Source organism: Pipistrellus hanaki (assembly GCF_964339955.1).
Source record: "Pipistrellus hanaki genome assembly, chromosome: 9".
Classification (NCBI taxonomy): domain Eukaryota; kingdom Metazoa; phylum Chordata; class Mammalia; order Chiroptera; family Vespertilionidae; genus Pipistrellus; species Pipistrellus hanaki.
The window spans coordinates 12,238,305-12,264,852 of record NC_140511.1 but is presented as its reverse complement, the minus strand read 5'-3'; the positions used below and the strand labels follow the sequence as shown (position 1 = coordinate 12,264,852).

The 26,548-nt window shown below is 53.9% G+C and overlaps 1 protein-coding gene across 2 annotated transcripts; it reads left to right on the top strand.

Moving 5' to 3' along the window:
• Positions 1-9,133: 9,133 nt before the first annotated feature.
• HTR3A (5-hydroxytryptamine receptor 3A) lies at positions 9,134-21,570 on the top strand (the record flags this gene model as incomplete). Of its 2 annotated transcripts, XM_084895336.1 has the most annotated exons (9): positions 9,134-9,200; positions 11,217-11,383; positions 12,380-12,424; positions 14,148-14,257; positions 15,529-15,698; positions 18,229-18,389; positions 18,735-18,945; positions 19,048-19,269; positions 21,272-21,570. In XM_084895336.1, the coding sequence occupies 9 exons, from the start codon at positions 9,134-9,136 to the stop codon at positions 21,568-21,570; spliced, it is 1,452 nt and encodes a 483-aa protein (XP_084751462.1). The 2 variants fall into 2 exon arrangements, with proteins under 2 accessions (XP_084751462.1, XP_084751461.1); XM_084895335.1 differs by having other exon boundaries at positions 18,735-19,269.
• Between the last annotated feature and the right edge of the window lie 4,978 nt (positions 21,571-26,548).

The following is a 26,548-nucleotide window of genomic DNA, read 5'->3' as shown; positions in this document are numbered from 1 at the left end:
GGTAGGGCCAGGACAAGTGAGGAGACTAATGAGTAGTCAGGGTAGCCCTCATTGAGCAGGTGAGATTTCGGTAAAGATTCGAAGGAGGTGAGGGGGGATTAACTAAGTGTCCATGGGTGGGGGCTGAGAGCTTCAGGCAGAGGGAAGAGCTGTAAAGCAGAAGATGCCTGGTGTAGAGCGAAGGCTGTAAAGCAGAAGACGCCTGGTTTGTTAGGCACAGGAAGAAGATTGGTGGGCTAGGAGGGCCTCCGTGGAGCCAACCAGGCCAAACCCAAAAAGTAAAAGAGAAGATAAAGCAACTCCAGGTCTCTAAACCCTCTGGTTTGGGACTCTGGAAATTCTCTGAACGGGAGCCAGTTCTGTGGTTAGGAATTGCATGACCTTGGTGATGTCACTGATTCCCCTTGAGGTTCACTTTCCTCACTTTAAATTATGCCATCCATTCACGTCCTTCATTCACTCATTCATTCATTCACAGAACTCAGTCACTCATGAGGGCCCAGGCACACGGCACAGCAGGCTCCAAGGAGGGTCATGTGCAGTGTGTGCCCTCCCTGTCCAGGGCCCCCCTGCTCCAGTTCTCTGCTGCAAGAAGTGAGGGCGTGGTCTGTCGACAAGAAGGCATGATGGTGGAAGGACTTCTTCTGAACACACCCAAAGGACAGCACTGAATGGGTAGACGTTTTAAGGAAACCGATCTGGGGATTAAAATAAGGCAAATATCTGCAAAAGTATAACGGGCTGTCATGAGAGTTTCCCTCGTCCTTAAAGGTCTGCAAGCAGAGCTGGAAAGGTAATTTTCTGGGATGTGAAAGAGGTTTGGGTGTTGGATGGAGGCTGGACTAGATGGTTTTAAGGACTGAGGGGGTTTTCTTTGATATCTCTAACTCTAGGTGATATTGATTTGAAAGTATGTTATGTCTAAACACTGTAGTATGAAACTCTGGAAAATTCTCTGAACTGGACACTAGTTCTGGGGTTAGGAATTTTGTGACCTTGCTGATGTCAGCAGGTCCAAGGTGAGATGTGTTGAGGGCCTTGCTGAGGGACAGACTGCTTTCCCATAGATGCTGAGGTGAGGAACACGGTGAATCTTAGCCTCATCTTTTGGATATGACACCAAAAGCAAAAATAAGCAAGTGGGACAACATCAAACTTTCTGCACGGCAAAGGAACCATCAACAAAGTGAAAACGCAAAGTATGGAATAGGAGAAAATATTTGCAAACCATATATCTGATCAGGGGTTAGTATATAAAATACATAGTGAGCACATACAATTCAGCAGCATAACATAATAATCTGACTTAAACATGGGCCAAGGACCTGAATAGACATTTTCCCAAAGAAGAAATGCAAACGGCCAACAGGTAAGTGAAAACATGCCAACATCACTAACCATCAGAGAAGTGCAAACCTAAACCGCAATGAGCTGTCACCTCAGACTGTCATAAATGAGAGAAGAAACACATACTGGCGAGAACATGGAGAAAAGAGAAGGCTTGTGCACTCTTGTGAATTGTAAATGTAAATTGGTAGTGCTACTATGGAAAATGGTATGGAGGGTCCCCAAAAAGTTAAAAATAGAACTCCTTATGGCCCAGCAATCCAAAATTTGGGCACATCTCCCAAGGAAACAAAGTCAGGATCTCGAAGAGATATCTGCACTCCCATACTTATTGCAGCATTCTCCACAGAAGCCAAGATAGAAATGGACACAAGAGAAGAGTCTGTCCATGGATGAATGGATGGAGAAAAAATGACATATCTCTACCTAGAGATATGGGTATAATAGGAATATTTATTATTCAGTCATACAAAGGGGAACTCCTGACATTTGCAACATGATGCTAAGTGAAGTAAGCCAGAGAAAGACAAATACTATATGGTATGACTTTTATGTGGAAATGTCCTGGCTGTCCTCCCCACCGCCTCTGAGAGGGGACGAGGACGTAATGGCCGCGTCTGGGCCCTCCGGAGAGAGTTTGTTGTTCTTTCCTCCCAGTAGGTCTCCCCTATGACTTTCTCACTACTTACTCCTATGGGAAAGGAGAAAACAGAGTCAGATCTCACAGGGGCTGCCCTTGCTCGGTGCAGGGTTCCAACAAGGCCTGGTTACGTGTTAGCTGAGTGACCTTGGGAAAGTCACCACGTTTCAGTGTTGTGGTTCTTTGTCTATAAAACAGAGATCATTTCACCTTCCACAGGGTTTCAAAGTGGAAGAGAGGACAGGCATGGACGTTCGTTTACAGACTCAGTGACGTGTGTGCGAGGGCGAGTGAGTGTCACTGCTCTCCGCTCTGCGTCCCTCTCCGGAGGGCCCAGAGCCGGCCACCGCGCCCTCGTCCCTCTCAGAGGCGGTGGGGAGGACAGACAGGACATGGGAGACGTTCCCACAGGATGAAAGGAAATTACTCCAATTTTACCAAGTGCACTTAAAAGTTAGATATTAGAAGAAACTTTGTTTTAAAATCCCAAAGGGACTTGTGAGGTTCCTTTCTTTGAGAATTTCTCAGAAAATTCTAATAACAACATATTAAGATGCTAATATTCCCAGAAACAAGGGAATGGGGATGGATGGAAAGACCTTTCCAGGCCTTTCCTCTCTGGAAATTAGAATTCAAGTAAGAGAGACATTTAAGCCAAATTATCTTCTGTCCCAGGTCCAGCACTGGGGTGGCCATATGGACTAATGGCCAGTCGCCGGCAATGAGATGGCCTCTCTGGTCCCTTCCTTCCTGAGTTTAGTCATTCTCTTGAGTTGGAGAGAAATCTAAGCCCAGTGACATTCTGTGCCAGGGTCCAGCTTCGGGTGAACCAGATGGGCTACTGACTCATCACCGGCACCATGAGGCCTGGCCTTGGCGACCAGCTTGCTAACACCGGGAGCACTTCCCAGTGACCTGCCCTGGACCCCACCCTGGATGGGGCTCTGCTGTTTGGGGCACATAAAAAAGGGTTCCACCCTCAAGGAGGTTGGAAAGCTGGCCTTTGAGAGAGATTTGGGGAAAGGGGTGGGGCCAAGTGTCCTGTCGTGGGGAAAAATACTCAGGAGGCTGGAGTGTCCCTTCGTGGGCACCTGCAGGAACTAGAGGGGAAGGCGGGGAAGTGGGGGGTGAAGGGCAGACCCCCTGCTCTGCTGTTCCTCATGCCAGAGGCCCCTCGTGGCTTGAGGGGAGGGTGGCTACCTCCCTTATGAAAACAAGTCCCCACAAAGGTCTCCAGGCAGGAGGTCACCGTGCTTCTCTCTCTCTCTCTCTCTCTCTCTCTCTCTCTCTCTCTCTCTCTCGGACCGTTGCCGCTGCCACCACACTGGGCTACACAGGAGCAAAGTCTCCCTTCCATGTGGAGGGTGAAGGCTGGAAAGTCAGACATAAGAACACACTCAGGGACAAGACAGGGGACGTGGACTGAACCAGAGGCCCCGTTCTCCAAGGCCTGTCCACTCCTTCCCCGCGGCCAGAACCCTTCCTCGGAGTCCCAAGAGACCAGCACAGCTCCTGGCCTGAGTCTCTTCTTTCCTTCTCCCCGCCTGTCTGTGTGTGGAACTTGGCAACAGCAGCACACACCTTCCAAAAACAAGATCCCCAGTCATCTTGCCCCTGGGGGCCAGCCCCGAGGGAAGAACCCCGCTGTGCTGCTTACTTCCCGATCTTATCCTGTCTGGTTAAAAGGCTAGAAAAGGCCTCTTCCCCAGGTGACAGGAGACAAGAAATAAGCCCAGACTCGGCAGAGTAATATCACCCCTCCAAACGCCAGCATCGCCGCCGGCCACGGGGAGGCCCGCGGAAGCCCAGGTTCCCCGTGAGCCCCGTAGCTGACATGAGCGGGCACGGCTTCGGGGGACCAGGAGGCCGGAGCGCAGCATTGCCGAATCCACGCTGCACTGGGAAACGCTGCACTAATCGCTGTGTATCCTCACTTATGGCACGCTCCAATAAAAATATCTTTAATTAGCAGGCTAACGTGGGGCCCACACAATGGGCCTGCCTTTCGACGAGAGTAATCATGGCAAGACCACGGGCCCATCCGTTCCAGGAAGGGAGCCAGAGCCCAATCCGCTGGGTCTCCTCCAGGAGGATGCTCTGGGACTCAGTGTTACCAGGTGTGCCAGAGCTTGGGCTTTCGGATCCTAAGACCCAACACCACACCCTTCACAGACTGGCTGTGCGACCTCCACAGGCTGCTTCACTCCTCTGTGCCCCGATGTCCTCAGATGCATCATGGAACTAATAACACGTTCTTCATAGGAAATAAGGATTGAGTATGACAAAGAGCTTAGCACAGAGTCTGGCATGTAGTTCGTGCGCGATCAACAGCAGGTGCTGCTGCGGGAGGGTGCAGAGCCGGGCGGTTCCAGGGACCAGGCCCTCGATGGGACAGGACGGCATAGCAAGGTCATTGCCATGCTCCCTTCCCCCTATAACAGCCACTGCTGTCTCTTTAGCAGGGGAACTAGGCAAACAGAATCAAGCACCTTCTCATCCTGCTGGATTCCCCACGGGTGGACAGCTCCTGAACCTTTTAACCTCCTTGCCAGCATGTGTCAGGCCCACAGGAGTAGGTGGAGAAAGGCTGCCCCATCTGTCCTCCCTGTGCCAGCCCCAGAGCATGGAGGGTGGGTCTCCTAGGGACCCTGAGTGGGTGCTGCGTCTTGGGTCCAACCAGGGTGCTTCATGGAGCCCTCTCCCCGAGGCGATGGGGAAGATACAGATCGTCTCCCTCTTAGCACCAGGATGACACCCCTTAGCCCTCCCTCCGCTCTTTCCTGGCAGGCGGCCCCTGGTGCAGCCAGATGTTACTCGGGATTGCAGAGTTTGGGGAAGTTTATAGGTTTTGAAAGGTCAGGGTCTTTGGTGGTAAAAGTTTTACAGACCAGTAAAACTTTACTGCGGAAGGCAGGAAGCACAGCTGCCATGGAAAAGGGTGAAGCTGGAACTCAGGGGGGGGGGGGCGGGGCGCTCAGCTCCATCGTGTCCACCTGTGGGGAAGGGCCATGTCGCGAAGGCTCTCTGGGCTCCGTGTTTTAACCTGGAAAATGGGAACAAGAAAAGTGAGGTGGGCGGATGGGTGGGAAGCTCCTGGCACGTGTGAGTACAGTCCTCCTCTCCAGGGTGCTGGGGGCAGCTGGACACAAGGGAGGCCCAGGCCTGCGGCTCCTGCAGGCGCGAGCTTTTCATTACACTCGCTGGATCGCTGCCATCTGCATGTCTGTCTCCGCTCCTTCGGAGGAGCCGGCGGTCTGCAGCCAGGGCTCGGGAATCAAATTAGCCCTGCCTCCGCCTTCCCCTGGTCCCCACGGCCCAGGGCAGCTCCACGGGCCTGGAGCTAATTCTTGTTTAAAAGGGGCAAAAGTGACTCCACAGTTTCATTGGAGGCAATTTACACCCCACCACTGGCAGCAGCTCCAGCTCCTCCCTGTCCATCGTGCCACCAGATCCATTAATAGGAAGTTTCTTGGGGAAACGTGATTGCTGCTCCAGCCGAGAGGCACGCGGCCTGCCTGGCGCGCTCTAACTCTGTTACCTAAGAAGCTAATTCTCTAATGTGCACCCTGTGCCCAAGACATCCTCTTCCTTCTCTAACGCGATCGGGCGGTCCCAGAGGGGCCGGAGCTCAGTGCAGAGATGAGGGCCTGGGCTCAGGGGACAGGGTGTCCAGGCTGTGGCACTGCCCCCCAGATGGCTCTGAGCACGTGCCCGTGTCTGGCACGCCACTCTACAGTGTGGAGAGCCCTCCTTCCAGACTCCCCTGGTGTAGAGGGCCACCTGGGAAGACACATGGACATTCTTTAGATTGTTGTTGGCTGGGCCCAGGACATTGGCGGAGTCATGTCAGTTGCACTCCTGCCCTGGGAGTGCGGAGATGTTCTTAGTTCCTGGCTTGTGTGTCTGGGAGGAGGAGTGGGTGGGAAGGCTCCTTGTTTTTCTGTGAACCCCTTTGTGGGTTGGAGAATAAACAGATGTGCTGCGGGGCTCAGGAGGGCGGCTCAGGAGGTGTCTGTCTCTCTAGCAGAGGAGATTGGCGGCCTTCCCAGCTCCCAGCTTAAAATCTCTCTCTGTGTCCTCTCTCTTTATTTCTATTATTTCTCAGTCCCTGGGCACCTCCACTTAGAACCGGTTCGTTCATCGCTCTTTCCGTGCAGGACTCGGAAAAGGGAGATCCCCGCAGCATCAGGCCCCCGCACCATGGTGGGCCGGAGTGAGCCCCCTTCAGGCCACCCTGGGCTGACAGCTCAGACTCTCCTGCTGCTGTTGCCTCCCCCTCCCTTCTCTCCCTTTCCTCCTAGACTTTTCCTCCCTCTCTCCTTGCCTTTTTCACTTCTGTCTTCCTCTTCCTCCTTGCTTTCCCAACAATGTTCCTTCTCTCATCTTCCTTTTATTTTCTACTTCACTCCCTTCTCCTCTTCAGATCCCCCATCTCCTATCATGTTACCTCCTGTTTCTTTTCGCCTCTTCCTGCCCTGTCCCCTCCTGTTCCAGCACTGCCCCTTCCAGAGCAAGTTCAGTGCCGGGTGCCTCTCGCTGCTCTCTGTCTCCGCAGCCTGGCTCTGTGGAAGGGACGGGCCAGGCCACATGGGCCTCGGCGTGGAGGGAGGTGGGGATATGCCTCATGAACATGCCCAGGGAGCATTTGGGGTAGCAGTCAGTGTGTGCGGGCATCGGGGGAGGCGGGAGTGGTTGAGTGTCTGTTCTTCAATGATGAAGCAACTATCAGGAAACCCCAAGGGGGTTTGTTACCGCCATAGGAAGGGGCCCCTCAATGAATGGGATGGTGCTAGATGCGGACTTCACCACGCAAACCAGCAGAGGAGAACGCCCTCTAGAAATTCGCAGCGGATTTCTAAGTGGCCACGGAGGTGAGTGAGCAGGAGCCTGAGCGTTCATTCCTGGCTCCGATGTGGGCTCGAGGCTGCATTTGGGAACTCACAGCCGCTCTGAGTCAGCCTCCGCACAGCCTGAGCCTGCCGGGGGGACCCACGCAGCCCCGTCTTCCTGTCCGGCCCGTCCTGCGGGCAACCCTGGAGTCCGGGCACATTCTTTCAGGGGACAGGAGGGGGTGGCTCTAAATTCTCTACAAGTTTGGGGCTCCCTGTTTTCTCCTTTTCTGTCACTTCTCCCCATCTCCGTTCCCCCAAAGGGAATTCTTGGAGCTGGTTCTCCCTGTTTTCCTAGATTGTGCCGTGAGAGAACACATGGCTGGAAAGAGGGGTAGCCCATTCTTGAGGGAACATCCCCGGCCACCCCCTGGCTCGTGGCCCTGTGAGGGACCCACCAACAGAGGGGAACACGCAACACGCAGTGCTCACATGCACATGAACAGGAGGGAAAACCCAGACAGAACCAGAAAGGGCTTACTTCTGATCCAGGTGGGTATTTTTTAACTTAACTAAAATTCAGAAAATCCGCCGGGACCGGTTTGGCTCAGTGGATAGAGCGTCGGCCTTCGGACTGAAAGGTCCCGGGTTCGATTCCGGTCAAGGGCATGTACCTTGGTTGCGGGCACATCCCCAGTGGGGGGTGTGCAAAAGGCAGCTGATCGATGATTCTCTCTCATCGATGTTTCTAACTCTCTGTCCCTCTCAATTCCTCTCTGTGTAAAATCAATAAAATATATTTTTAAAATTCAGAAAATCCTTTCTCCTTGCCTTGTTCTCAGCCCGATCTACCCTTCAATTCAGCTGGAAAAGGACTAAATGTCCTGTGGTTGGAGCTTGCATGACTGCACTTTGATGCAGGTGCATTTTACCTAGAAAACAGTCCAGATAGAAAAGTCTATGCAGCCCGTCCGGCCAGTGTGACTCAGTGGTTGAGCATCGACCTATGAACCAGGAGGTCACAGTTTGATTCTGGACAGGGCACATGCCCGGGCTTCAGGCTCAATCTCCAGCAGGGGGCGTGATTCTCTCTCATCATTGATGTTTCTATCTTCCTCTCCCTTCCCCTTCCTCTCCCAGAAATCAATAAAAAACATATTTTAAAATAAATAACAATTTTCTTTAAAGGAAGAAGAAAAGTCTACATCTATACATCTATTTGCATGGTGAGGTGGGAGTGGGATGCCTCTAAATAAACCTATAGCCGTTGTTTTCCCAGACAACCTGGTGGCACCCAGTTCGGTATCGGAGGGATAGATACATGCTTATTTTACTTACAAAACAAAAGAAAGACACTTCTTTCAAGAAAATCACATTTAAAGGAAAAGTTGTGACCGCACGTGAAATGATACTAAGCAAAACATGGGGGCAGGACCCAAATTTACATGTATGGTAACTTACTTCATTGTGTACATATTATAGAATATGTGTGTATTACAGAGAATATACACCGAAGTCTGAATGGTCCCTGGGCAGTCAGTATGCCTATGGATGATTTCCATTTTCCTTCATTTCTCCCACAGTGAGGATGTATTGCTGCTGTATTTTAACTATGCATATCTACTTTGTATGATAAAAATACATAAAATAGTTATATATAGCCTCAAAAATTGTATTGTATAAATATATATGTATATTACATCTTGGCTTCTTAAATATGAGTATTTCGATGAGGACAAAAGGGCAGTGGAGACTCCAGGTCCCCTTTCTGTCTGCAGAGATGCCCAGTCACCGGCCTAGCGAGGGGCCCTGTGTCACCCTGCTGAGCGAGAAAGTGGCCCTCCTGCTCCTCCCACCTCACACACCCACCCAGCCCAGTGCCAGGAAACATACTTGCCTGGGACATACATGAAGGCTGCTGCCTGGAGCGCCTCCCAGCTGATAGGGTCTCTCTGGCTTCCGGTCCCCAAGCCAGTCCCTGGGGAACTGCGCAGGGCACCTGGCAGGACAGAAGGCCTGAGCTTTCCTGAATGACCCAGCTTGCCAGTCCCCCCACCCCGCAGTGGTTCCATCCCCTCCCCGCCCACCCTGAAACCTGATTCGAATGAGGGATTGATTGCAGGGACACTTGGCAGCTTCCCAGCCTGGTGGCTCGGGCAGTGCGGGCAGTGCAAGGCTCAGCCTCAGAAGTGCTGGGAGCACCCGGAGAGGCAGGCCGGCGGGGACACGGGCCGGCAGAGCGCAGACAGGCTGGCCCTCGGCGGGGCTCTCCCTGCCCGCCCGCCGCCCGGAGGCGCCCACGCCGTGGAAGCTCGCCATGCTGCTGTGGGCCCCGCAGGCGCTGCTCGCCCTGCTCCTGCCCGTGCTCCTGCCTCAGGGAGAAGGTAAGCGGTGGGGGAAATGGGAAACACGGAGGACGTGGAAGGGTGAGTGGGGATGCAGGATGAGTGGGGATGAGTGGGGATGAGTGGGGATGAGTGGCCACCTACCGAGGGGCAGAAGGGGAGGCTCGATTCCTGCCAGGGGTGAGGGCCGGTGGGCTTTGGAGAGGGTAAGGCTGCAGGAGGTCGGGCTCTCACCCCGAAAGCACATGCGAGCATCCTGAGGCTCTGTGGCACAGCTGGGAGGTCGAGGCTGAGCCCGGTGAGAGCAGGGCTGCTGAGAGGGGCGCAGCCTGCTGTGTGGGACACCCGTGGACGGGGCAGGAGTGAGGTCTCTGCTCTTTGCCCTGCCCCTGAGCTCACCGAAGGAGAGCTGCGAGGCCCCTTGTTCTCAGAGGGAGCGCTGTGGTCCGGGGGATGGCATGCTCAGGTGGCACAGGGTGAGCAGCAGCGCCGGCTTTGTTGCGTGGGCTCCTGAGGTCTCTGTCTCCCAACGTTTGCTTCCGGGGCTAGCCTCCGATAACACCAACCCTCTCTGCATCCCCACTCATCCCTCCCCACCTCCCCGGTGGACACAGGTGTTTTCCTCACAAAAGGGTTGCGTCCTCTCTCTGCAGACACTCTTCATTCATCTTTGGCCGTTTTCTCATCATCCAGAGCGGGGCTGAAGCTGGGGACAGGGTATGTTAGGGTGGACGGGGAGCTGGACTCGATGCTTTTCCTCCTGAGAGCTGGCACTGGGGAAGCTCAGCAGGACGAGCAGGGGATGACTGGTCCGGGCTGCTTGGGCTGAGGAGCCCTCTGAGTCCCCGAAACGGCCTTTCTCTGTGGGCCCAGGCTGGTCCTCTCCAAACTGGCCCGAATCCCAGACCACAGGCTCCGGGCTGCTGCTGCCGCGGGAGACACCCGGGCTCCGGGGGTGGAAGCAGGGCTATGGTAACTGGTGTTCTTCCAGAGGCAGCACCTGTGCATGCTCTCCCCCGTCTCCTCTCCCTCTCAGCTCTGTCCTGAGGGCAGCTGGGGGTATCAGGGACAGGTGGCGAGGGGCAGGAAGGAGACCCTGAGGATCGATTTGCTGTACAGGCTGTGCACACAGAGCCAGGCCTGCTGGGACCTGCGCTCACACTGCCAGGCCCCCCCAGGCTTCCACCCTACACCCTAGTCCTCCCTCTCCCACCCTGTTTTTCACCTGTTTCTTGGCACCTTTCGGGAAGTGCTTCTGCTGTTTCCCAGAAGGCACCTGAGGCTCACAGGACACCCCAGAGAATGGGGCTCGGGCCTCAGAGTGGGGATTTCGCCTCACCATTTGGTCCTTGCAGGCCTTCTGTGCTGGGGACAATCGGCTCCCGCTGGCTTCCTCCACACCTCACCCCAGCCCTCTCCCTAACCCTAACCAACTGCCCACACAGCACCCTGTGAGGGACCCGGCACCCTCCCCCAGGAGTCTGTGCGCCCTGGCAGGCTGGGTGGCGGGCTTCTTGGGGTGTGTTTTGCAGGAGGGAAGAGGAGATGTGAGTTTTCACTGGATGCCCCTTCTTCCTTCGTCAGTGCAGGCTGGGGGCCAGGAGCTGAGGGGCTATACGGTCACTGACATCTGACCTCGACAGAGGCAAACCCTCACGCAGACCTCCGGGCTGAGGAACTGTGCACTGGGGGCCACTTTTTTGTACCCCTCTCAGCTCCCGGGGCCTGCTCCCCTTTCCTTCCCCGGAGCCCCTGGACCAGGGCCCTGCAGGCTGACCTCGGAGCCCGGGGCCTCCTTCACCCTCACCTGTCTTATGTCACCTTCTCTCCCAGTCCGGCTCCCTCTCTCACGTGAATGGTGTGTGGGTTACCCTTAGGAGATCGCACCTTTGAACTTGGGGAGGAGTCTGCAGACACAATGGGAATTTCCATGGTTGGGCATCTGGAAGTTCTGTGAGGTGGGACTGGTGAGGGCACTGTCCTTCTAGCTCCAAACCAGGGCGAGAGGCCCTGTGTTCCGGCCAGATGTCCACCTGGAACTGTTCTCCTTCCCAGCCAGGCGCAGGGGCGGCCTCCAGGCCCACAACACCTCCAGGCCCGCGCTGTGGCGGCTGTCGGATCACCTGCTGACCAACTACAAGAAGGGCGTGCGGCCCGTGCGGGACTGGAGGAGGCCAACCACCGTCTCCATCGACGTCATTGTCTATGCCATCCTCAACGTGGTGAGGGCTCAGCCCCAGATGCCCCCAACTCAGAGGGGGAGGCCCTGGGCACCTGGGGGACATTCGGGTACCATCGTACCTGTGGCCTGGCACCATGACTCAGACAGGATGCAGCACCCCCACTGCAGAGCTGCCCAAACCAGGAACCTGGGGCCACCTTTGCGGCCATCCCTACCACATGCCTGCAGCCAGCGGGCCACTCACCGTATGATGGTACCACCTCCCTGTGCGAGCTGTGTGAGGGTTCAGATCGTCCTATTCATCTCTGTGCCCTGTGCACACAGGTCCCTGGTACATGGTGGGTGCTACTCAATGGCTGTTGAAGAGTTCATCACAAATCAATTAATTGATTCCTCCGTTAATGACAGTAGTAGATGGAGTCCACTGCCCAGCACAGGAGGTTGGACATGGCAGAGATAGCAGAAAGCGACTGCGGAGATGCCGAAATGGGGGCATTGTGCTGTTAGGGTGGGCCATGCGGCTGTTTGGAAGGGAAATTGGGGACTGGATAGGAGGGAGAGTGATGAATTTTTAACTCTACGTGGCTTTGTACCTTTTGACTTCATTCTACAATAGGATAGGAGATAGACATATAGAGATAAAGATAGAGATAGAGATATACATATACATGATATTACTAAAATATGATTTGTATTCTCTTCTATTATGTCATATTATCTTCTATTATGTATATCATATTTCTTTAAATATAGATAACATAATAGACATATATAATATGTATGGCATAACAGACGATAATAGAGGGCATATATACGTACATGCAAATATAGTTTAAGAATCAATCACTGTATTTCTTTCTAGCTGTACCCTAGTAAAAGACCAACTTCTCCCAGCCCCTTCTCCTTGCCCCTTTGCCTCACTCCCACTTCCCAAAGAAATAGGGATACAGAGCAGCAGCGCCTTCTGGGGTTTGTGTGTGCAGAGTGGACCCTCAACCCACAGGGCCCCCTGTGCGACCTCCTTTTCCTTTCCCAGGACGAGAAGAACCAAGTCCTGACCACCTACATCTGGTACCGGCAGGTGAGCAGCCCCGCCCTTGGCCTCCTGCCTCATTTCCTGGCCTGGACTTACCCTTCCGGGAAGAGACCCACCACCTGGAGCATCAGGGAGCTGAGATGCAGAAGCCTGGACTTCCCTAGCTCGGGGCTGGGGGTGGAGGGGGACGGAAGGCTCAGTGGGGGCAGTCTTTTGGACCTGCTCTGGTCCGGAAGTTCTCCATGGAACCCCCAGCAAGTGCGTGTCCCACCTCTCGATTGAACCCTCCAGTGACTGGGAGCTCAGGGGCAGCCACTTTACTCTCACGGAGCTTGAATGGCTCGCAAGTCTGCTTCCTATTGAGCCAAATTGGGTGATTGAAACCGTCTTCACCCAGTGTCTATTGCCCAGTGTCTGTTTGTGTCTCTAATTCCAGCTCCTGGCTGGCATTGGTCAAGCGCTGGCGTGTGCAATCTCTAAGGCCCCAGGCAGCAGTTCTGGCTCGGAGCTGGTGGGGGAGAGCAGGCAAACAGGGGAGGCTGCTGTCCACCCTGTGTCCCAAGCTGGTAGCCCCCGGGGCCCCAGGTACCTGGAGAAGGTGTCAGAACAGAGAGGAAGCCAACAACATGGCTAAAGAGAAGTGGGCAGGGACATGAGGTCAGTTCGTTGAGGTCAAGCCTGAGAGATGCTGGGGACACGCCTGGCAACGTGAGTCTCCATTAAATCCCTCCAACTCTCCATGAGCACCCCATCACAGCCAGCTCATGGGACAGGAAGTGGGGGTGAGGAAGAAGCCAAATGCTGGTTCCTGCGGTTCTGCTCCCTTTCTACCTCTGTGAGACCCCTAACTGCACAACACTCGCTGCCTCAGGGAATGGACCCAGTGGGACACCATGGCCAGCTCCCATCTCTGCATCTCTAGGGTCACTTGTCTGCCCCAGCAGTGAGGGCATGCCAGTCTACCACGTGCTGAGGTACTGGAATTAGAGACACAAACTAGATCAGGCCCTGCCCACAGTGAGCTCACAGACTGGGGCAGACCACACACATGTGAGCAGACAATTCCATGCAACCCACACAGCAGGCAAGATGTCAGCCACGGAAGCACAGAGGAGGCACATGAAACCCACTAGGGATGGGGTTCTCAGAGGTTCTTGGAGGATGGAATAGACGGGTGTCTTGGTTAAGTCTAGAAGGATGAGTAAGACTCACCTTGATCAAGAAGACAGAGATTGCCGTACAGTTATCAGTGATAATATAGTCTATTAACTTGCGAAGCATTCCACCCACGATTGAGTATTCCAGACCACTCCCACAGACCCGCCATCTTTTCCCCAAGCTTTCAAGTAGAATGTAAAATGTTAACATATGTATATCTGTTAGGTCCGCCATTCTGGCAGGATTGTGGAGAATGCATCGAACAGTAACCATCTCTCCCCTGAGAGGTGCATGATTTCATCCCCACTTACGTTTGTGCAGACAAGAGCAAGAAGCTGCAGCCTCAGATCCCTCCGTTGGTGGCTAGGGGATTCAAAATGTTAGCAATGCCCGACCACTGTCCCTGGGAGGCTGCATCGTATTTGCATGTAGGAAGTGCGTGGGCACAAAGGTGGGGGACTCTCAGGTGCTGCTGAGTGACGAGGGTGCCACTGACACCCAGATTCTCCCAAGAAGATGCCTGCCTTTCTCCTGGGCACTGAGAGGTGGAGATGGCCTGTGCTGGGGACAACCCCGGTGCCCACCCTAACGGGTCCTGCTCCTTCCCTAGTACTGGACTGACGAGTTTCTCCAGTGGAACCCCAAGGACTTCGACAACATCACCAAGCTGTCCATCCCCACGGACAGCATCTGGGTCCCGGACATTCTCATCAACGAGTTGTGAGTACCGCCTTCTGGTCCCGGGTGGCCAGGTAGCTGTGGGCTGGGGAGGGCAGGGGCAGGGAGCTCTTTGCCATGCCCCACCCAGACTTGTAGCGCTGTGGGTAACATTAACTTGGGCCCACATTCCCTGCTTTTCTTTTCCTTTTTAAAAACTCCTCTGTGCTTAATGGTGAAACTCTGCACTTCCTGACCCCAGGGCCCCTTGCTGGGGAAAGGAGGCCAGTGAATGAATTCACATTGTTATAACAGTCAAATGAGGGATGGCTGCATTTTTAAAGGGACAGTAACGTTACTGGAAGGAATGAAGTGCTGGCCACTGTTGCTGGCCACAGGGGAGACTTGCAGCTGGGTGACACTCACATTTCTCAAGTCTCACCTGCGCCTGACCCGCCATAGATTGCACCCTCAGTCTGAAGTGGGTCCCACTAGCCTTTATTCTCAGCAGCCAGTTTCTCTGGCTTGGCCAACATTCCTTCTCCCCGCCCTCAGCTACCCTCTGGCTGAGGAGACGGGTGGGAGGAGGAAGTGGAGGGGCCGGTCACCCTCTGCCAGGACCCACTGCATTGCCCGGCTCCCAGACTGGTTTTCATAGAGGCAGTTCACCAGGAGCCCCATGCCCTGCATCGCTCAGGAGGGAGGGATGCGGGGAAATTCCAGTTTCTGGCTGAATCGGTGAAACAGCTATAGTCTTGAGTTCTCAACTCTCAGCCTGATCCCACAGAAACCTGCAGGCTCTGAGCCCCAGGCCCAGGCCCCTGCATGCCGCAGTGGTCACTTTCTGCCCTGTGCCCCTTCTTCTCCATGACGTTTCTGGTTCCTTTTTCTGCAGAGATGATTCCTCTCACTTCACAGGGCTCCTAGTAGTGGGAAGCCAAGAGAAGCCAGCGTCAGGATGGAACCCACCAAGCCTGCCCCTGGCCACTGGGCGGGCATCCTGGGAACTGAGCTCTGCCCAGCCAGTGGGGGGCAGTGTAGGAACAGCTGGGCATGCTCTTTAGGGTCTGTGGCGTTTGGGTCCAGGGATCCTTGTCTGCGTTTTTGGCTAGGTTGCCAAGGAATAAACGAAAAATGCCTTTATTCAGGAATGCATGGAAAGTAGTGTTGATGGCAGGGAAGGAGGCCAGAGAGACAGGAAGGTTAGAAAAACCGAGTCCAGACAAAGCTGTCCTGCTGCCCTCGCCCCTCCCTGGGTTCCTTTCCCTGCTGGGCTCTCAGAGACCCTCAGACACTGGGCTTGACGTGCTTCTTGACCCCTCTGCCCTGGCCAGCGTGGACGTGGGGAAGTCTCCAGATATCCCGTACGTGTACGTCCAGCATCATGGCGAGGTCCAGAACTACAAGCCCCTCCAGGTGGTGACTGCCTGCAGCCTGGACATCTACAACTTCCCCTTCGATGTGCAGAACTGCTCGCTGACCTTCACCAGCTGGCTGCACACCAGTGAGTGGATGGGCTCTGGAGGCAGGGGCGCAGGCTGGGCCCGGGGCACTTGAGTGAGGAGCACATCCCAGAGGCAACTTCCTTACCCAACTTACCTACCACATCTTTCTTTCTCTTTTTCTTTCCTCCTCCTCCTCCTCCTCTTCATCCTTCTTCTTCTTCTTCTTCTCACTGGATGATATTTTCCCCCTTGATTTTAGAAAGAGTAGAAGGGAGGAGAAAAGGAGAGAGAGAGAGAGAGAGAGAGAGAGAGAGAGAGAGAGAGAGAGAGAGAGAGAGAGAAGCATTGATGTGAGAGAGCCACATCAATTGGTTGCCTCACCAATGCATCCCAACTAGAGCGGGGAACCTACAACCAGGTACGTGTCCTTGATTGGAATCAATGCTCTAACCCCTGAGCCATGCCGTCCAGGGCACCACTCATGTTCTTAATGCCACCGAGCCTGTTTCTTTATGCTCCAAATGGGAGTAACCTGGCTGCCTGGTGCCTCCCTCTGTCATCATACCAACTGACCGAGGCCATGCAAACCGACTGCAAACACTCAGTAAGGCCCGTTCTTTCCCAGGGTCACTCACGGGTGGCACGCCATGTCTCTCAAAGCCCTCACTTCCCCTCTCTGCTGACGCACTCTCCCCTAACTCAAGCCAACCCAATCTTGTGCCCAGGTTTCTGAGGTAGCCTCCTAGCGGGTCCCCCTCCTTTATTCTTTTTTTTTTTAAAATATATATTTTATTGATTTTGTACAGAGAGGATGGGAGAGAGATAGAGAGTTAGAAACATCGATGAGAGAGTCATCGATCAGCTGCCTCTTGCACACCCCCTACTGGGGATGTGCCGGCAACCAAGGTACATGCCCTTGACCGGAATCGAACCCGGGACCTTTCAGTCCGCAGGCCGACGCTCAGTCTATCCATTGAGCCAAACCGGTTTCGGCCCTCCTTTATTCTTATTCCCCTCCAATTCATGCTCCTCAGAGCAAACGAAGACCTTATTAAAATGCAAATCTGTTTAAGACTCTCGATGGCTTCCCAATGCTCCAATGCTCCTGAGACAGACTCCAAATCCTTCCCCTGGCCGTGGGGCCCTGGGCTGGCCGCCCGCAGCCTATTCCTCCAGCCCCTTCTGCACATGCCCCTGCGATCTGCTGCAGCCCAGCTGCCTCCTTCCCGGCCCCTGCAGGCCCGTGCTTTCCCCCAATCACAGGCTGCTTCCCCTCCGAGGCCACTTTGCCCTCCTTCCTCTCCTGCTTTTCTATTGTCCCCCTCCTGCCCAAGCCACACCTGGGTTAGCCAACTCCTCTGCTCACCTTCCAATCACAGCTCAGGGCAGCTCCTCGGGGAAACCCCCTCTCGACCCCCAGACTAGGCATCCCCAACGTCCAATGTACAGCCTCCTATTCGTCTTCCCACGTCTATTGTGTTTGTAAGCACTTGTCCAATGTGCACTTCTCTACCAGATGCACACAGAGAGAGGGCGGGACATGGCTTCTGCCCCACCATGGGTGCACAGCACGGCGCCTGGCACAGAGAGAGCTGCTGACAAACACATTGAGGGGGTGCATGCTAGGTGCTCGCTGAGGTCTAGTGAAATGAGCATCACTTTACTGCAAAACGGCATCCTCCACGACATTCTAATTTTGACCCAGACCCAGAATTGCAAATGGTCTTTGACCTCTACCCTCATTCCCAAACCCTTTGCCAACTCCCCACACCAGGACTTCCCAGCTTTCAGCAGAATAAACTTCATATGCTATGCTCTTCCAGATCCTCTTCTATCCTCTGCCCCTATACACATGCATACACATCTATGGAAAGTGCATGGAAATTATTCTTCATACATCATTTATGCTACTGCTACTGGCTTCTTTTTACCCAACAGCAGATCTGGGACATTTTTCCAAGCTACTGCGCATGCAGATCTCCCTCATGAGTTCAGACCGCCGTAGACTATCCTGTGGTCTGGATGCATCAGGGTTTGCTCAGCATTCTCCTGATTCATGGACACGTCAGTCACTCCTGCTGCTTGACAGCAGTGGGCGCTCCTGCCCTCTGGTGCTCTCGTACACCTGTTTCTTTAGTAGACAGAGGCGCTCAGCTGTTGTTCTGTAAGCGAGTTCTGCTTGCCTCCCAGGTCAGGAGGCTTTCTGCGGTCAAGGTGAAGAGTATTGACTTTTGTTTATTTCCTGAATTGGTAATTATAACAAGAGAACCTAGAAAAGTGTGTGTGTGTGTGTGTGTGTGTGTGTGTGTGTGTGTGGCGATGGGGGAGGAGTTTTCTAATAAATAGTTTGTTGGTTCTTTGCATTTTGCTGTGTGTTTCACTTCATACTTCCTTTCTCACACTCCAGGCCCACTGTACAGATAGGTACAGTGTGCAGTTACCTCATTGGGTAGCTGAGGAAACTGAGGCTGGAGATGAGGAGCTGAAGTGAGCTAAGCCATGCAGGTGCGCCACACGGCACCCCAACATCGCAGGCTCTGGGGTGCTGCTGGCGTGGACTCCAGCGCTGGCTTGCTTTCTGTCTCCCAGTCCAGGACATCAACATCTCCCTTTGGCGCCAGCCAGAGAAGGTGAAGTTCGACAAGAGCGTCTTCATGAACCAGGGCGAGTGGGAGCTGCTGGCCGTGCTGACCCAGTTCCGGGAGTTCAGCATGGAAAGCAGCAGCTGCTATGCAGAGATGAAGTTCTACGTGAGTGGAACGGGGAGGGGTGTGGTTAAAATAAGGAATAGAACCACTAAACCGGCACACCTAGGTAGACGTGAGGAGACATGGGGAGGAACCTCCGTGGCCCTGGCCCAACGGCAGGGTCACACTCATCTGCTGGACGAGGCAATGGGGCAACCACTGAATTGTCCCCCCTTATCCTAGCAGCCAGAGCCTGGATCCAGAGGCAACATGTGGGGTCTGTCCATGTCCTTTTCTGAGAAATGCAGGCTGAAAGCGTGGCCAAGCAAGGGGCCTGGGGTGGGGGGCTGTTCCTGGGCACAGGGCCTGTCTGCCCAGGCCTCCCCAGAGCTCTTCTCCTGCTCCCAGGTGGTCATCCGCCGGCGGCCCCTGTTCTATGCAGTCAACCTGCTGCTGCCCAGTATCTTCCTCATGGTCATGGACATTGTGGGCTTCTACCTGCCCCCAGAGAGTGGGGAGAGGGTCTCCTTCAAGATCACACTCCTCCTGGGCTACTCTGTCTTCCTGATCATTGTGTCCGATACGCTGCCAGCCACCGCCATCGGCACGCCCCTCATTGGTAAGGCCTGCCTCTGGGGAAGAGCTCGGGGTGGCCAAGGAAGCCAGGAGTGGGCCCTCCCGCTCCTATGTGTCTCCCTCCCCCCCTGCCCGGGGGGCACAGGTGTGTACTTTGTCGTGTGCATGGCTCTGCTGGTGATCAGCTTGGCTGAGACCATCCTCATCGTGCGGCTGGTGCACAAGCAGGACCTGCAGCAGCCCGTGCCCGCCTGGCTGCGGCGCCTGGTTCTCGAGCGAATCTCCCTGCTGCTCTGCCTGGGGGAGCAGCCCACTTCCTACCGGTGCCCAGCTGCCTCCCAAACCAGCAAGACTGATGACTGCCCAGGTGAGAGGGGAAGGGGGAGTCCCTATGCAGGGGCCCTTCCAGTCTGGAGGCAGGGGAGGGGGGTGTCTCTGGAGGACGTGCTTGGGAGCTCGGCAGGACCTGGGAAGTGGGGGCTGTCCTGCAAGTGGCACCCCACGCACCACCTCACTGGGGGCAGGGCAGCCTGAGTGCCCATCTCTTTGCACCTGCACATGCTCATCAGCCTGGACAGAGACGGGGCAGGATGCAGGGTGCAGGGGACCCGCTGAGGAGTTGCCACAGCCACCATTTGCTGGTGGTCATGCTGGGTGGTGTGTTGGTCTGTCTCTTGAGCACTTTGGGCCAGGCATGTGCAAAGCATTTCCTGAGGGATCACAGGTGATCCTGATGGTGACCCAATTGGATTTTCATTCTCATTTTTCAGTGAGGCTATCTGGACCCGGGCTGATGTTTTCTGGGAGGTTTTTTTTTTGTTGTTTTTTTTTTTTTTTTTTGATTACTGCTTCTAGTTCATCTGTTGTTATTGGCATATTCAGGTTTTCTGATTCTTCCTGATTCCATTTTGGGAGATTGTGGTTTTTTTAGGACTTTGTTCATTTCATCCACATTGCCATCATTCTTACTTTTCAAATGAGAAAACAGGGGCACAGTGAGAACAAATAGCTTGCCCTAAGTCACAGAGCTAGGAAATACTCAAGTGTGATTTGAAATCAGCCCATCTGACTAAGCTGGTGTTTTAATCACTCCACCCCACCGCACTCCTCCTTGTCCTCCCTTCTGTCCTCCCTTCATACCTTTTACAGATGTTTCGTTAACTATGACCATCGCCTCATGATCTCAGTAGCCAGAGCAGAAATTTTCAATTTTTTCATCTCATGGCACATATAGACTAGTCACTAAAATTCTGCAGCATAACAAAAAAAATGTATTTTTTTGCCGATCTGAAAAAAATAGGTATACTTTTGATTCATGCACACTGAACAGCTATTGTGTTGGCTATTTGTGTGTGTGTGTGTGTGTGTGTGTGTTAATCTAAGGGAAAAGAGGTCAGTGCCCTTGACTACATAGTCAGATACTGCATGTTTTAAAAATTACTCTGGCACAGTTGAAAATCTCTGAGCTAGAGCACCCACCTGCTGCCTGATTTCACTGCTCACCTGGGGAAGGCTGCCATATCTACAGGTGTGTTTTCTGGTGCAGAAGGCCTCAGAGTCATGAAGAGGAGGGCATCGAGGCAATAAGACACAGTGGAGAGGGCAGTGGATTCAGAGCCCAGATATCTAGGCCTCGATGGCCTTGCAATTAAATGACGCTCTAGCTGTGTGACCACAGGCTAGTCTCTTACCCTCTCTGAGCGTTCGCACCTTCATACAAAGAGTGTGGGTAATAACTCATCCTCCTCTGCTCCTCCACAGGTTGCTGTGAAGCACAAATGAAATACTAGTAAGGAATATCAAAGCTGGGGAAAGACCATGAGTTAAAAAAGAAGTGCATGGGAAGGATAAACACACAAATTGGATGTTGGTGACTTGGGGAGGGGGCAGAGGATGTGACTAAGAAGAGGTGTACAGGAATCTCCCATTATACTGGCTTTCTTTCTTTCTTTATTTCTTTTTTTTTTTTTTAATATATTTTATTGATTTTTTACAGAGAGGAAGGGAGAGAGATTGAGAGCTAGAAATGTCGATGAGAGAAAAACATCGACCAGCTGCCTCCTGCACACCCCCCACCGGGGATGTGCCCGCAACCAATGTACATAACTCTGACTGGAATCGAACCTGGGACCTTTCAGTCCGCAGACCGATGCTCTATCCACTGAGCCAAACCGGTTTCGGCTGTACTGGCTTTCTTAATTTGCTTAGGTTGGGTGGTGGGTCCACAAATATGTAGGTTACTCCGATGCTCTTTATGTCTGAGATGGCTCGTAATAAAAGCTTCTTGCAGGCCAGAGGAATGTAAGGGACGGTGTTCAGGCCACCTGGCTGGACCTCCTCCCTTGCCAACGCTCTGCCCCTCCTTCTAGACGTGGGGAACCACTGCGGCCATTTGGGAGGACCTAGGGACGTGGACAAGATCCCGAGGGGCAAAGACAGCCCGCCCCCGCCGCCACGGGAGGCCTCCCTGGCCGTGCGTGGGCTGCTGCAGGAGCTGGCCTCCATCCGGCACTTCCTGGAGAAGCGGGAGGTGAGCCGCGAGGTGGCCCGGGACTGGCTGCGCGTGGGCTCCGTGCTGGACAGGCTGCTGTTCCGCATCTACCTGCTGGCGGTGCTGGCCTACAGCGTCACCCTGGTCACGCTCTGGTCCATCTGGCAGTATTCCTGAGGAGTCCACCCGAGCCAGGCTGGGGGATCTCAAGGGCCAGGGGGTGCCAAGGATGTTCTCAAGTCACATAGACAGCTCCACCCCTGTTTCCAATGCCAATTGATCTCAGCAATCCCAAAGCAGGGCCTTAACTCTCTCCCAAAATATTGGCATCCAAGGTCCTTACGTCCTCGCCCGCCCCCACCCACCTGCCATGATGGCTTTAAAAGAAGTTAGATCAAAGAAATCCATGCATTTTCTAACTTCACTCTATATCTATGCAGTAAGTCTCAGTTTTCCCACTGGCACCTCCCTAAATAAGGCACTTTGGAATTCTGCTCATCTCCCTCAGCCTTGTTTTTGAGATTGAAGGTCATCCAATTCTCTAATACATGGGCCTGATAACTGCTTTAGGTTTATCCAACACTAACTTTGCCCTCTTCACCTTACCTGTGACCACTTCCCTGAATACTCATGTTCCATCAGATGGTGGGGGTGGGGTGGGAGGGAGAATAAAATGCGATAAATCCCTGATCTCTCTTCTTGACCATTTGTCATGAGGATGAAGAGGCTTAAAGTTACTGGTGAAAGTGAGGTTGAAGAGTCTCTGTGGTTTCTGCTGTTTGGTGCTTCCTGCCCCCAAGGAATGGTGGCTGTTATGAAGGAGAATGTGGGATTTAAAATGGGAAGGGGGGATTTAAAATGGGAAGGTCAGGACCATGAACAGAGCAATGGAGAGGTGTGTGTGTGTGTGGCGGGGGGGGGGGGGGGGGGGGGGGGGAGCTCAGTTCTTGATCTCTGGCAAGATGCTGGACAGACCCAGCGTCCTCCCTGCTCCAGAACCCTGCTGTGCAGATCAGAACATCAGCACCACGGCCAGCGCCAGCTCTGGTTTGAGATTGTGCTTGGTTTTGCCTTTTTAATTGCCTTTGGGATCTCCTAGCTGCCGGCCACTGGCACACCCACCAGCAAGCAGGGCCACGAGGAAGGCAGGCAGAAGGGTGGCCTTTGATCTGGTGGCTTCCTCTCCCAGACATTGGGGTTCTAGACGTGCTGAGCGGCACCCCAACTCTATCACTCCACCCACCTCACAGGCATTCATTCAGAGGAGAGGATTGCCAGAGCCACGGAGGTGACCACCTCAGTGTCCTCCATGGATGCCTGAGGCTGGCTCTGCTGCTCTCTCTCAGTCCAGCACACCCCTCTCCCTGCCTTGGGCTGCTGTCTCTTAGGGGAACATGTGTGGACTGGGACTGAACACACCAGGCTAAAGGGAAAGGGCCCCAAAGAAATACCTGGAATGAGCTGGCCAATCAGCTCATCGATCCACATCAGGGCTGGCCAATTAGAAGGATTCAGTAAGAAGCACCTGAAGTTATGCCTTCCCCCGGACCCACACTCTGAGTTCTAGTTAGTAGACCATCCTGGGCAAAACCTTGGGGCCTCGTGTCTGGAAGAGCCTGAGGCTGAGGAAGGGGCTTGTGTGGTTTGGCTTCTCTTGGCTTCTCACCCCAGGTCCCCAGCGTGGAGCAAGAACTCACAGAGGGAGAACTGCCCTTGGAGTTCATCTGATACTTCCATCCAGGCATACGGGCTTTGGGATTAGCTAAGGACTTTATGTTTATCCTTGTTTTGTTGGTGGGTGGGTATCACGGTCTCCCAACAAAAAGCAGATTATGGGGCTGGAGAGTAGCCACACTCACAATGGCTCCTGTGAGTAGAAATGGCTCATCCTGACGCTCCCAGGATGGTCCCTGCAGCAGCACCTCAGAGCCTGGTGTCAGGGAAGAGCTGCTCACTGCACTTGGACTTGCTGGGCCAGTCATGCTTCTGGCACTGTTGATGCCCCACTGGTCAGGTCAGTAAGAGGGTGGCTATTGACAAAGTGTCCAACCAGAGAGCTAGTGAGACACTAATCAACCTATTGATTCCTCATCTCTCCCTCCCCATCCTTCACCCACAATCGTTGGAGCAACAGAGCCCAGCACTGCGGCAGCCAATTAACCACCTTAAGAATGAGCTGCCACATGTAACATCTTCTGCTCCACTAGCCACAGCCAATCAGCTCATCGATCCACATCCAGGCTGGGAAACAGGCTGGGGCCAGGGAATCCCAGTGCACTAACTCTTGTCGTCAGTATTGACCTTGGACTTCTCCCAAGGAGACCTTTACCCTACCCGGGACACGAGAAGGCCCAGAATGTCTCTCCCAGCTGTTATATTTCCCGGAATCTGCTTCCTTTCTCGTTATGAGAAGCTTGTTGGTTCTCCATCTCATCTCTACTCCTTTCTATTCACATATGAAGACTCCCTGCTCTCAGCTGCCTTCCCTACTTACCTGCTTTCCAAAACCTGTCAGTTCTACTCAAAAGCTCCCATTAAAGGTCTTGAAAGTGCCCAGCCCTCTGTGGTGCTCCAAGCAGCGGAGCCAGTGGCCCATATCCCAGGAGGCCGCCTTTCCCATTGGAAGATGGCAGCCTCCCTCGGTGACCCAGGGCTTCTCGCGGGAGTGCTCCAGGGGGAGTGACTGAGCTCAGAGTTAGAAGGTGAGCTTCAGGGCGATTTCCCTGAGAGAACAGGAGGACAAGCTGCCTGGGAGGACAGCAGTGGGGAGGGCAGGCTTGAGGAGAGGTGTTTCAGCAATCCCCAGCCAGATTCTCCTCCCTCCCCCATCGCCCTCCAGCCTCCAAATCAATACATTTGGAATCTAATAACAAGATTTAACGAGGGAATGATGCGTGTGCAGCGCCAGGCGCTTTGTCTCTTCTTTGAAGCGGCAGCTGGGGCCCATTATCGGGACAATGCCCCATGCTAATCACTCCCCTCTCCTCCGGGGGCTGGGGAGGGGCGGTGGGCAAGAGAGGGCAGCTCCTCTCCTGATTGGAGGCGAGTGCAGGGATGAAAGGGGAAGAAGTGGAGAGAGGTCTGGACGCCCCCACTTGATTGTCTTGACCTGACACGCACTCACTGGCCTCCTCCCCCAGCCACACTGTCCACCCGGCAGTCAGGACGGGAGCCGGCGGGCACGCCAGCAGCAGATAATTGCCCATCAGCTGCAGCCCAGTGGCTGGGAGTGGGGTGGGCTTTGTTGCTTTTTTCTTCCCTCTAACTTGGTCCTCTATAATTTCAGCTCTCCCATGAAGGCCTGTGATTGGCCAGCCCTGACTGCATGGATGGAGAATTAAACCCTGGTTTTAGAGACCATGAATACCCTCTCTGAAATAGAAGCCTGCTTCCACATTCTCTGTCTCTTCCATCTAGGACCTGACCAAAAACAAAAAAACTTTTTATTTCCCCCCTGACATGTTCTAAATAATCATCCCAGCAGCCAGAGTGAGAGAAAGAGACAGAACTGTGGCCGGTCCGTAGCTGTGAGCCAGCTCTGACAAAAGGCTGCTCACTCCCCAGTGTATGCAGGAATGTCCGATTCATGTCCAGGTGGCTGTGTCCGCGATTATTCAGAGAGAACCGCCAGGCACTCTGAACCCCAGGAGCCTCTGCTTCTGAGTTACACGTGAACTCTCCAGTCTTGCCTACAACCTGCTGAGAGGGCACTCCACTTCCCCACTCCGCACCTGCCCCTGAACTGCCTGCCTCAGCCTCCGCAGCCCCTTGGTCCACAGCAACGTCAGCCCTTCCAGAAAGGCTTACATCTCGCACTCTACTTGATGTGCAAACACGCAGATCTCTGGGCAGCGCACCGTTGTCTTTCCTCCTGGCCAAGCTGCTGTGGCACGGACTCTGTGCCCGGGACCCAGCAGCAGGAGCAGAGGCTCCTCCTGCCCTGGCTGGTTTGGCTCCGTGGATAGAGCATTGGCCTGCGGACTGAAGGGTCCCAGGTTCAATTCAGTCAAGGGCACACGTCCGGTTTGCAGGTTCAATTCCCAGTGAGAGGTGTGCAGGAGACAGCCAACCAATGATTCTCATCATTGATATATTTCTCTCTCTCTCTCTCTCTCTCTCTCTCTCTCTCTCTCTCTCCCTCCCTCCCTCCCTCCCTCCCTCCCTCCCTCCCTCCCTCCTTCTCAGAAATGAATACAAAATATATTTAAAAAAAGAAGAGTTCCTCCTCCTCCACTTCTTCCTCTTCCTCTTCCTCCTACTCCTTCTCCTCCTTTTGCCAGCAATGGCCTAATAAACCATTTCTTTTAAAAAGACTTTCAGCCATGAAAGTTCAATTTTTTGTTTAACAGACCTTATAAATGGGCTTGCAGGAGGAGGTGTGTAGGTTAGACTCTAGGAAGAACCTCCTGATTGATACTCATATTCCCCGCATGAATTAGATCGGGACTCCGGGAAGGAAAGGAGTGGAATATCATTTCCCAGAGCCTTTAAAGGGGAAAGCTCTGTTTAGGTTGGGAAGGGGCAGACCAGTTGGAGAGAAGACTTCCCTCAAGTCCCACTACTCTACCGGACTGGGAGGGCAGGTGCTCCAGAGCTTGGACCTCTGAAGTTTGGCCCCTCTCATTCCTTTCTGCAGCACGTTTGTTGGGAACAATGTAAGAGTGAGTTACCCAAACTGGATTTTCTCCCATCACATGCCAGCTGGGAAAGCTCGGACCGGTACTGAGTCTTCTGTGCCTCAGTCCTCTCACCTGTCAATGGCTATCACATCAGCACCTGCCTCATGGGTGATGCGGGGCATCACACTCCCAAATGGGGCAGAAGCCCGGGAATCAGGAGGCTGGAGGAAAGAGATGTCCAGTGGCGTCTCAGCTCTCTCTCCCTCTGCTCACAGGGCACTCTGAATGGGTGAGACCTTGTCTCAGGGGAGGGCGGAGGAGAGCCTTTGTCCTTCTCATCCCCATTTCAGATGTGGACAGGGCAAAGTGAACTGGCCACACACCACAGGCCAGTGAGGCCTAGAGTTCCTGTCCCCTCCAGGCTAGATTCAGGCCTTTGCGTCTCATTCCTCGATGTCCCTTTCCCCAATTCCTCTCCTCCCCCCACCCACCTCAACTCTGCACATTTTCAGCTCCTTTCCAAGGAGTTCTTCCCC